The sequence below is a fragment of the Pyrus communis genome, chromosome 8 (genome assembly GCF_041283825.1).
Source record: "Pyrus communis isolate YQ-2024b chromosome 8, ASM4128382v1, whole genome shotgun sequence".
Taxonomy (NCBI): domain Eukaryota; kingdom Viridiplantae; phylum Streptophyta; class Magnoliopsida; order Rosales; family Rosaceae; genus Pyrus; species Pyrus communis.
This window is the reverse complement of record NC_142572.1, coordinates 16,963,183-16,975,312: the sequence shown is the minus strand read 5'-3', so window position 1 is coordinate 16,975,312 and position 12,130 is coordinate 16,963,183. Positions and strand designations below refer to the sequence as shown.

The 12,130-nt window shown below is 35.7% G+C and overlaps 2 protein-coding genes across 3 annotated transcripts; both read right to left on the bottom strand.

Annotated features, from left to right (window-relative positions):
* Positions 1–872: 872 nt before the first annotated feature.
* LOC137717666 (UDP-glucuronate:xylan alpha-glucuronosyltransferase 2) lies at positions 873–5,081 on the bottom strand. 2 transcript variants are annotated; one of them, XM_068457103.2, is made up of 3 exons: positions 4,326–5,081; positions 3,386–4,031; positions 873–2,022 (listed from the first exon to the last, which is right to left on the bottom strand). In XM_068457103.2, exons 1-3 carry the CDS (start codon positions 4,524–4,526, stop codon positions 1,079–1,081), a joined length of 1,791 nt encoding a protein of 596 aa, XP_068313204.2. In that variant the 5' UTR covers positions 4,527–5,081; the 3' UTR covers positions 873–1,078. The 2 variants fall into 2 exon arrangements, with proteins under 2 accessions (XP_068313204.2, XP_088555369.1); XM_088699243.1 differs by having other exon boundaries at positions 4,321–4,802.
* A 1,491-nt stretch (positions 5,082–6,572) lies between these two features.
* Positions 6,573–9,728, bottom strand: TIC22-IV (Tic22-like family protein). Its single transcript, XM_068457104.2, has 9 exons — positions 9,275–9,728; positions 8,961–9,020; positions 8,520–8,594; positions 8,086–8,133; positions 7,650–7,709; positions 7,476–7,547; positions 7,257–7,292; positions 7,024–7,165; positions 6,573–6,941 (listed from the first exon to the last, which is right to left on the bottom strand). The coding sequence occupies exons 1-8, from the start codon at positions 9,668–9,670 to the stop codon at positions 7,073–7,075; spliced, it is 840 nt and encodes a 279-aa protein (XP_068313205.2). The 5' UTR covers positions 9,671–9,728; the 3' UTR covers positions 6,573–6,941; positions 7,024–7,072.
* Positions 9,729–12,130: the final 2,402 nt, after the last annotated feature.

The window sequence follows — 12,130 nt, the reverse complement described above, 5'->3', positions numbered from 1 at the left end:
AGACAAACTGACGGAAGATATGAAATTGTAACAAATTCGTAAGATGAGGTATGATATTAATATTTTTTAAAGATGAGGTATGAAACTGTGATTGGCCCAATAGTTAAGGTAGTTTTATGTAATTTACTCTTTGATTAAATTATTAAACCATACTTAGGCTTTACCATTTTGTTTTAAAAGCATTTTGTTTCTATGTGCAAATAAATTTCCAGTTATACATTCATACGTGATAGTCCTTAATCAATTTAGTTGGTACACCTACTTATTTTTGCTCAACCAATCTTTCACCATCGTATCCATTCCCTATCACACCCGATCAATCATATATCCTTGCCTTACATTACACGGTCCCGATCAGATTAATGAGTCTTTTCTCTTTAACGTTTGCTAATGACAGAGACAGTGACCAGCTTACAAGAAAAAATTATCAGAGTTTGCTTCATCACTGTTAGCACTTAACAAATTATGAATAACCCATAAGTTGACAAATTATAAATCATTCAAACATCAATTTGTGACGAAGTAAACTGATAAAAGTAAATAATGGACATGGGTTTTATAAAAACAAAACACTAATATATAACACAATTTAACCACAATAGTGGAAATGTGTTGAGCTCTTGCATTACGGTGTGGGTTCAAACTCCGTCGGTGGCTAATCTAACATCTAATCTAACAAAATTTATCGTTTGACAAAAAGAAAAAAACACCAAATAGTTTTAACGTTCCAAATCACTAGTTCCCTAACAAATTAACGTGTCCCCTCAATTAAGCTCACTTAGTTTTCTTTATCAATTAGCTAACATAATGCCATACCATAGTGTTTACGCATATCTCTCTAAGCCAAAAGCTATAAATGATTATATCTCATCTATGTGAAATTGTCACGCTGCCATCTCGTTCTTGTTTCCATAAAACATAATTACAAGTTAAAAAGAAAACATCTTATCCCATGAGTATATGCATAATGTATAGAGTCTGGTTATGAAACCGACGTCTATGATACTTCTATAACAAAAACAAAAATGACAAGAAAAATTAATATGAATCCAAAACAATTAATAACATACAGATTCTTCTATGCCACCACGTGTTTCCGTCTAGGATCTTTGATTTTGATCTTCCAATGCCCATTCGGAAACCCTAACTTTCTCGCCTTTCTTCGTTCCCAGTCCAAATCATTCTTCCTTATCTTCGTCAGCCCACAAAACTTTTGCAACCCCTCCTCCATGCCGTCGTGAAACCTCCACCACCGCTTGTGCGCTACGTCACTAGCGTAGACAAGTTGGTCCGCCACATCCCAATTGCAATCATAATCCCTATAACAAAGCCATGGCTTCCATCCCAAGTAATGTATTGTATAGAGCTTCGGTGGATCCGCCCCAAATAGCTCGTCCTTAACCGTCCTCTCGCTTGTCGTGTTCGCCCAAAAGTTCTTCAAAAAGTTCACCCTCCGCGGCAGCCGGTGCCACCACACGAAGACCTCGTTGAGGTAGCCCTGATCGCCACCGTTGTACGAAACAATGTCGCTTCGGTGGTCCATCAAAAACTGGAACGTGCAGTTGGAGGGCTCGATGACCATGATGCCGGAGTTGAAGATGTAAACGTCGTTGCCGGTGGCTGACATTTGTGGGAAGTGGAAGAGAAGGTCGAGGTTTCGGAGGATGATAATGTCGGCGTCAACAAAGATGATTTTGTCATATTCGGTGAGCTGCCATAGTCGGAACTTGCTGTAGTTGTACTCGTTGTAGGTACCATTTTCAGCTCTAGGGTTTCTGATTCGTTCAATGACGTGGAGCTTCCAGCCGGCGGCTGAGAGAGCTTCACGCTTGGGGGCGGAGATGGAGTTGTCTAGGAGGAGGACAAGGTCGCGTTTGGTGCCGGTTTTGAGTAGACTCCTGGCTAGGGTTATAGCGCCACAAACGTACGTGTCGGAGGAGTGGAGGACTGTGACGTAGGCTTCTCGTTTGGGTTTGTTTGTTGTGCTTCGAATTTTTGTCAGATCATACACTTGATCTATTCCTGTAACAATATTAAATTCTCATTAATTATAAATATTACCCCTTGAAACTATATTTTCCTCTACTAAAACCTATCCCTTTTTGTTTTCTTGAATAAAACCCATTGATTAGCCTCCAACTAAACAAATTCTTTAATTAAGTTTGACTTTTCAGATTGTGTATTTTCCGAATGCCTAAACTACCCCTATTAATACTTGGATGGGGTTTTTGGATCAGTTACTTGTTATATCCATTTAATTAATTATATGTATTTTACAAAATAATTCATGCCATTCATTGTATATTCAATGTATTAACTTTCAAATTGTTATAACGTGCCAATTGAAAAATAATAATACTAATTTCATAATTTTGTGCATTAAATATATAAGTTAGTTTACCTACCAACACAACAATAAACCTAAAACAGCTTCAGCTAATACTCCAATCCCTAATACACAAAACAAAAGCTATATGTTCCACGCAATTTTTACCTACAAAATAGTCTAATTTACCTATTCCATCAAACCAAAATTTAAAGGGTCTAATTTACGTACATGATTTATATGCATTAGATTAAAAGTTTATTTAATTGCCTACAAGCACAAACCCACAACATTCGAACATTATCTAATATCACTATTTTTGTTTTGTTTTTTGGAATAGGTAAATTAGTATAATATTTGTATGTAGGTAATCACATGATTCAAAATGCAAGTAAATTACTATAATATTTTATAAGTAGGTAAATTGATTTGTATGTAGGTAATTACATGATTCAAACAATATTATTTTTTCCGTACAAGATATGTCTTTTTTTTTTAATTTGGTAAATTAATTTACATATAGCTAATATTTATGATACAAGAAAGGCAAAATATCCATATGGATTTAATTGCTCATCATAATTAGGATGAGTAAATTAGGATTTTGTGGCATAAGTTGTAAATGTATTGTAATAGTTGGTCATATAATTGTCTACATGGTAAGCTATTTGAAATTTGGGTTTTATTTGAATGTTTAAATTTTGGTGGATTTTTATTTGGAAAATAGGAGTTTCAAGAGCCTATATCTAAAGAACCCTAATTATAAATTATAATTGTCTAATAATGTTATTTGGATCACATTTATTATCAATGTTAATTTTACTTTTGTCATATGTTTTTTGCTATGTTTGTTCTGTTAATCAAGTTAACAAATTTTTTATCATATTTCAAAATCTTGTAACAACTCTTTTTAACTTTATACTCAATTGTTGGTGGTGTACAATTATGTAGTTATTTCTCTAATCACATATTAATTAATTTATATAAGAAAAGAAAATAGACACATAATTGTAGATGACCGATTAAATTTCAAATGTTATGGCAGAATTTAAAACATACCTTGTTGTCCCCATAGAGGCAAAGCCAAATTGCAAGTGCCAATTGGCAATGATACCTTTTGCCGCAACCTAGCCATATCTGGCTCAAACAACCACCAATCCCCTTCCTGTTTCACCAAATCATTACACCTAAATATTTCGAGCATTGGCCTACACTTGCTCCAAAACACCACTTTAGTTGTCTTCCTATTCCAATCCCTCCTTCCTTTCCTCACAGCCAAATTAGCCGCTATAAGATGAACTTGGAGCCTAAACACCTCCCTCCTCCACCCTTCTTCTGGATACTTGCACGGCAATTTGGCAACCACCATGTCCATCTTCTCGTAAATTTGGAAATCCGGCATTGGTATCTCCGGGCAAGTTGGGACGTCACTCTCTTCTTCTTCGTCGATCCACTCAGGAAATAAATCATCCCATTTGAAGTTATCCGAAACGTGATCGAAATGGATTGGAATGGTCTTTCCATGCTTATCCCATTCACTCAAATCATTCTCATCCATATTTACCATGCCAATTTTCATCCCTTTTCCCATTGTTTCATTCAAAAAGCTTGGCACATCTAGCTTGCTCATATTGGCTTTAGGCCTTGATGTATTGTCTTTAATCTCCTCCAATACAGGCTCCGTGATCTTAGCTCCATTGTCCACCTACCCACAAAGAAAAAAAAAATCCCTTTTATATTTAAACAAATACATAAAAATACCAAAGAACAAAATCAGTTGTTAATTACCACCAAAATGATGATTACTAAATGCGCAAGTGATGAATACTTGTGCAATCGTGTAAACTACTAGAAAATGGTCGAATCATTAGATCATTTATGAAAGGACTTGCGTGCATTTGTGTACAAACCAGTGCAAACGAGGTAACACGAATATCTCCTGTTAAAATAAAATTATAAAAAAAAAAAAAAAAGAAAGAAAAAAAAGAGCTCACCTTACCTTGTGATGGCACTCTAGCAATGAGCACCTAATAAGAGAAGCTGCATTTTCATAGTATATGGAGGAGGATGGCTGGAGAAGAAGGGCAGCATACACCATGAAAAAGAAAGCAATAAAAACCAAGTTGATTCGAATCAACAAAGCAGCTTTAGAAGGTGTGGCCTTCATCATCTTTTTAAGACCAGCATATCCTTCCATCATCTTTTCGGGACTCTCTGCATATATGATATATATGCTCTCTCTCTCTCTCTCTCTCTCTCTCTCTCTCTCTCTCTCTACGATTAGATTACATTAACATAAACACTTGTTAATCACGGGGGATTATAAAATGTGTGTTTCATGTGATGAAGTTAGCTGCAGTGGTTAGAGAACTAAAGACAGCGAAATTAGAGTAAATCTCAAAGAAAAGAAAACCATTTAAAAAGCTCCAAGTGTCGCTTCCTTGTTTTGGACTTCCTTCCCGTCGCAGACAACAACGAACAAGTTCGGAGCACATAAAGCTTTAATACTTATTGTTAATGACAATTACTTCTTCCAGAATTCCTAAAATACCCTCATAACTACTTTTTTTTAGTTGTAACTTTCTTTATATCAAATTTTGTTGATTATAAATGGAATAACATCGAAATGTAAGATCGTAAAGTCAAATCTTAACAACATGACATGCCAACAGTATACATGATAAATATGATAAAATACGATATGTATCCATTTCAATTAAGTTTGTTTGAATGGATGTTTGAAGCAGTCGCCCATAATTTTGAAGAAAACAAAACTAAGCCTGGAAAATATATTTTCTTAATAACCTTTTTTGTTTATAAATTGTCTTATCTTCCCGTTAAATAAAAGCAACAGACAGTGAGGCAGGGGTGACGAATGGCAATGTCGGTGCTTTTATGTGAATACAAAGGTATCCGATCCAGAAATCGTGAAGCAAGCAGCCGGCCCTCCATCTTCAACAACCGAACGGTTGGCCCGTCATCTTCTTTCATGTAATGAAATGTCGATTTTACCCCTTGCGGAATTGTGAGGTTGCACCTATATTTATAATATACATACATTTTTCTCATTCTTTTCTCACTCTTAATAAAATGCAATTGATTTAGGTTAGATATCAGTACATCATGGTACATGAAATGATTAAGGGACATCACCTATCGTGTGGTAAACCATCACACTTTATTTTTTTAATCAAATGTTGACGTCTTGATTTGGGACCAACTGAAATATGGGGCCTCGAGGAAAATTTTCAAGAGTGGTACGGTTTAAAAGCTCGTTTGGTGCCTAAATTTATTTTTTGACAAGGATAGAATTCTAGCACTTTTAAAGTGGTTTCTCGCTGATGGCTCAAACCCCTTTGGAAGGATTGAATTAGATTTGATAAATTTATGTAATTGAGGGTCCGTTGCCGTTTGGCGGGCAAGGTAAAATTGAGTCTTATGGATATGATTGAATTGTCAGAGACACGACTTATATAACTTATGTACAAGAATAGATTAGATAATCCACTTTATTTGTGGATTCATAACTCATCAAGTCAATAATGTCAATCTCACATTTTGACACAACAAATAAGAACTGGACTCGAATCCATTTTAATTGGTCACAACCTATTCCAACCATCCCACCAAACAAGCCTAAAGGTCTGCGTGATTAGATGAATTTTCATTTCAAGCACTTTGGAGGGATTGGACATGAAAGAAAAACTCATAATCCTACTATTTTGTGCAGACCGAATGGGATAAGTTTCCCTCATCAGTAATCAATTTTCTACATTTTATCCCTGAATATACTTTAAACATAGTGAATTATCCAACCAAATCTAATCCAATCAATCACTAAACCAAAAAAATCCTTCAACTAACAATTCAATAGTTGGTACATATATTTAATATTATTAAAAATTGATTAATTTAATCTCAATTAAGAAAAAGAATAGGACATATTTATCATGCTTTTCCTTCACAACCACTCCTAAACATAAAATTCCAATTTACAGAAACTAAACCCGCACAAGAATTCAACAACCCATCACCAAATCCACATAAACAAACAAAACCCCAACACCAAATTCTCATATAAAATTAAACGTGCCTCCAAAATTTTCTTGCCGCGTAGTGTTTTTCAATAGCAGGTTAGTCAAGCTTACATTATTTGGTTTGGGGTTTGGTGGTTCACATTTCTTTGCGGCAAACTATTTCTCAATCTGCATTATTACTTCTTTGGAAGGAAAAAATACACGGGGTATGGCTTAAAAATTTAGAACTCTTGGTGATCCTTAAAGTACCGCCCGAAACAACGTCATCTTACAAGATACTACACAATATAGTGTTCCTGTCATAGCATTTCCATATAATTTAGTGTGGCCTTTCGACATGTGTTACATGGGGTTTGGAGAGCAACATGGTGTTTAAATAGTTGAATACTCTAACCCCTCTACGATATCAGAAACATTGATACACTCTCTAGAGAACAATGATATCAAGTTTATCGACTGATTTTCCACTAGTGTCCACAGTTGACAATTCACTGACCTTGGTCAAAAACATATTCGGATTGTTCCATTCTGCCATGTTCTCTATCAAGCTCGGGTTCTCCGTGCACATTATTGACCAGCTACAAGGGAAAAGAAAGAGGCGTGAGTAGGATGGCTGACCTGCTTTATATATGAACCTTCTGAAACATGCAAGGGACTCACTGCTAATTTAAATCCTTGTATGGTTAGTTGAAGATGGCCTTTGTATGCTTCAGGGTTTCACCACATCTTGAATGTGCTGTGAGTAGCTTTTTCCTGGTGGAATGAAAATCAGGTCTTCCCAGCCTGAATTCTTTTCACTTGACTGCATTAACATTGAAATTCTTTCAACAAAAAATACTAGAGATTAGGAGCCTACGAATTAATATAATTCTCACAGTAACAAGACCAAATACCTCCATTTTTCTCAAAACATCTTCCAAACTGCCAACCTATTGAAACATTTAATGAATGATGAGAATGCAATAATGTAACGAAATGGGACAGGACTATAATTTAGAATTTCAATCTTGAGGAGACATTTTTTAGTCCTATTTTACCTCTCATGAAAGTTTTCGCACATCCACATTTTTATTTTAAAGAACATAAAGTATTGAGGGCAGATTATATATTACCATTATATGTTGAGAAACGCCTGGTCCTCTGGATGCTCTGGATACCTTTGACAATTCTTTTTCAATATCTTCCTGCGCCGTGGAAACAAAATTAAACAATGGCTAATCAATCTCATAAAAGCAAGTTACTTGACAAAGAAACATGTCAACAAGGGCTCAAGGCCTTCAACATACCTTGGTGAAATATATTGGGCAGTAACGCTTGTTTTTCTTCTTCATAACCAGAAGGTCGGACTGTAAACACAAACTCCTCATAAGATGAATTGGAATAGTAATACACAAGCAGACAACACAACAATAAGTTCTACTGCACGAGGATCACCCAGATAATTCCCAGAAATTGCATTAGAGCTAGGAACAGAAATTAGTCACTTAAAATGAGCATATAAAGTTAGGCAATGTCTGAATTACTAAACTTATATTTTGTTAATATGCAACGTAAATGCACTACTCATGTGTGAATTACTACTGTCATCCATATTATGCAGTACGAAGTTGGAGGTGTTCATCTCCTGGACCATCCTACCCCAAAGTTAGCATGTTTTGAAGTACTCCTGCAACCTAAATTATCTACTAAGACCATTAATAATCAACAAATTGAGTATTCTACCTGAAAAACAGGAACTCCATCAAATGCACTCCTGTCAGCGGATTTGAGCTACAACACAGAATATATGACAGTGAGCCAATCTTAATTGTTTCAGAAATGAAATTGTAAAGCCATATCATACAGTCAAATTGTAAGGACAAACAGTAGGCTTTCTGATCAAACACAGTTTAACATGTTGCAATATATCCATTTCATCAAAGCTGCATATTCCCACTATGTACTGGATGTCTAGAATGTTAATATTCGGAAGTGTCGATATGGAGCATATATGACAGTTATTCCTAGATTTTCTTCTGAAGATAATTTCTAAAAAAGAAAGATGTCCGGCATACTTTATCACAAGTCCATAAGAATTGGAATAAAAAATAGAAATACATCTCACTTATGAAGCAAATACAAAATGAACCGAAACACTAAACATTAGAGAAACCAACCTCAAGTGCATTCCTTATTTGAACTGGGTCAGGCAGAAACCGGAATGCAATTCCTTCAACCTTCAGCATGTACACCTACAAGATACATAGCAAATGAGGAACGCTAAGTAGTATGGATCTAGCATTGTACATATTATCTAAGTTTAAGGCAACCAGTAATGTGGGAATTTATAAAGTAGAGCAATAGCCCTCGTTACACTGGAAGCGGATAACACGTCATACAGCCACCATAACTTTGTGAGGCCATATAGATTACGCTGTCCACTAGATGGAACCTCCTCAAATTTTCGCCGCTCACACATGTTTCATCCCCACTTCTTCAACTACTGAAATTACTCAGGACACCAAATTCTAGCCTAAAAACGATTACTTCGCAAGTTCACAGGCAATGTAATAATACGGAAATATCTTCTACTTGTTTTTCATTTTCTACCAAGTCACCTGGTCAAGAGTAATCGGGACAACTTTAGCCGCACTTCGTAATTCTCTCCTCGATCGAACCTGAATCACTCAAACACAAAACCAGCTGAAAATCCAAGCCACAAGAGAACACACATAACACATTCCGAATAACTGACTTCACAACAGTCCCAATTTAACTAAATGCAACTTTTTTCGGTCGAAAATCAAGCAAAGCATTAAATTTCCAATCAATGACCCAAATGCAACTAATTCCTCCATCCAATTAATCTCCAAATGCAACTAATTAGCAATCCTACTATACTTTCCCTCCAAAAAAAGTTAAAGATACTAACTTGAGCGAGGAATGCTTCGGCATCTTCGTGCCGAAAGCAAAGCAATCCAATGGACTTGGCCTCATTGGGATCAGAGATGAGCACGAACTCATTGTTCGAATTGCTAACCGTATATACGGCCGTCCCGGCCAGGCTCTTCGCCACGTGGTCAGAGCTGAGGGTAGCGGCCAGAGCGTGATTTCTTTGAGCCAGCCACGCGAAGGGAGGAGAAACCGGCGCCGAACGCATGCGCCTGCTCGCCGCCGGCGCGAAGTTGCCTGCTATGGTTCCGGCGAGCCGCTTGGTATCTTCGAGACGGGTGGAGAGCTCGGCGCCGAGGCGGAGGCAGTGCTGGTGTATGAAGCTGGAGAGCGATAGCAGAGGGTTTGGGCGCGGGTAGGGCTTTGGGGACTCCATCGTTTCAGTGCGAGTGACGACTGACGAGTAGCGCAGAATGGTTGTTTCGATAAAATCAAATTTCAAAAAACAATTTGTTTAAAAAAATAAAAAATAAAACAATTTGTTGGGCTAAGTATTGCAACCCAGTTTGAATTGTAATTAGTTGCCCAATACAATCCAGCCCATACAGTTCGGTGGCCCATTCCATAGTTGGTAGGTTTTTTTGGGTCAAAATCTATATTTTTATTTAAAGTAGAAACAATATTTGTTAGTTCCAAAGTTATAGCTTACCTTCTTGTATTATGCACCTGCAGAGCCAGGTATAAAGTTTTGGTGGGCTATAGCATAGGAAGATTTTCAGTTATTTAAGCTTAAAAATACTAATTATTTGACCTGTTTTATAATTTTTAATTGTCGTAGATCACCTAACAAATGAAAAGTCTGAATTATATAACTGTTTTTAGGAAAAAATAAGAGTTAATAAATATTATATAAACTCATTACTTTAACCAAAATTAAAATTTATTAATAATAACTAAAATTTCTATACCACATGCGGTCCCTTTATTTATTCATTTAAAAGTTTGAAGGCTCCAAGCCTAAAAAAGAGACTGTAAATTTCTTACTCCAATTTATTACTTTCAAATTTATTATTATATAACTTTATGTAAGCAACAAAAAAAATTGACCATTTAATTTTGTAGTAATAGTTTTAGCTTAACTCACCCACCGAATAATTCGTGGCTCCATCATTGGCATTATGCTTTACGTGACTTCTAATCGCCATAATAGTATAGTAAACTTTTGTTTTGTGAAAGCTTGGAACCGTATCTATAATATATTTGTAGATTGATTAATGTATCAGTTGTTGGCGTTGGGTCACTGTCGCTTTCAGTCAAATTAGGTATAATACGGAATGAGATTCCGATGAAGTATGCTTTTGTTGACTAAAGTGTGATTAATTGGGTCTAATCCATGCTTATTTTACCGAATGAGATTCTGATCAAGTACGCATTTTTTGACCTACTAGGCTACCATCGATTTTTATTCACAGTTTTTGTAGAATCGTTAATTGTTCATTAAGGGTGAGAGTCTGAGATATGTTTAGATTGAGACAAATGGTTGAAAAGAGTAAACAAGGCTAATTAATTATGATAATTTAATTAGCTAGGTTGGTAAACCTTTTCCCCAAAGATAAAGATAATTAAGGCCTACTACCAACAAAGAAAATAAAGTCGAAGGATTGGATAGAATATCTACCAAATGCAACTATGGATATGTCACAACATCATAATTCATTATGTTCTATCTAATCATCCAAATCTTTCCATAGTGGGAAGAAGATGATCCAAATTTAAATGAAAGGGAAGTTGCAAATGGGAGGGCTAAAAGTTCAAAAACTTAAAAAATGGGATGATTTATCTTAAAATTTATCTCTAATAAATGGTTAGGCTATAATTTTATCGAGCCTACTAGGCTATTATTTGGCCCAAGGGGCATCAGGCTAGCCAAGTATAGCCCCCTATTAGCCTTTTTTGGGGCACAACTCTTCTATTGTTAATTCAAATTGAACAGCTAGGTTTGGAAACATTCAACGATTGTTTAATTAGTTTAACCAATAAATTTAAAGTAAAAATTTAACACTAATAAATTATTGAAGTAACATGGTCCCTTTGGTTGGAGATGATACATGTATACGACCTAACATTGTTTCAATTAAAAATCATTTCTTGCAGGGCTATAAATCTGGATGGGGCTATGTTTAGCCCTTTCGGTTGGAGATAGTCTAAGGATAATGCTAGGTAGACCAAATTTTAAAGTTTTAAACCATATTACAAACTAAATGATGCGTTACCAATAGGAAATAAACATGCTAATTGATACTTAAGTTAATCCAATCATTAACAACCACACCATTTGGTTTACAAAATTTAGTTTACAAATTCAGTCTCTCTAGCATTTCCAAAATTTTATCTACAAGTTTAGTCTCCTTAGCATTACCCTTACTAATATTATGGCTTAGAAAAAGCAAAGTCATATTTCATAAGATTCACAGAAGTTTAGATGACAAACATATAGGATTGACGACTATGTTACTAATTATTTAGTTTTGTTTTCGCTTTAAAATAATGCAAATTTAGAATAATCATTCCCCTATTTCCTTACTTCTAACCGCTAGAAATCTTGGTAAAGGACAGTGTTCTTGAAGTGTGGCTATATCGTATTTCCTCATAGACACCTTTTAAAGGTGTTTATTGATTCTTAGGCACCAAATCAGAACACCACAAGCTAGTGTTGCTTAACAGGCAGTTTCTAATGATCAGTTTTAGGCACCACAACGTGAACGGTGAAATAAGTCTCTTCGGTTCCAGAGACTATTTGAGTTATGTAACTCAGTTGGATCCCCCTAAAAGCCATATTGGCACCTGATCAAGGCTGAGGATTACATATTTACCTTCATATTTTTACCGTTAGCCT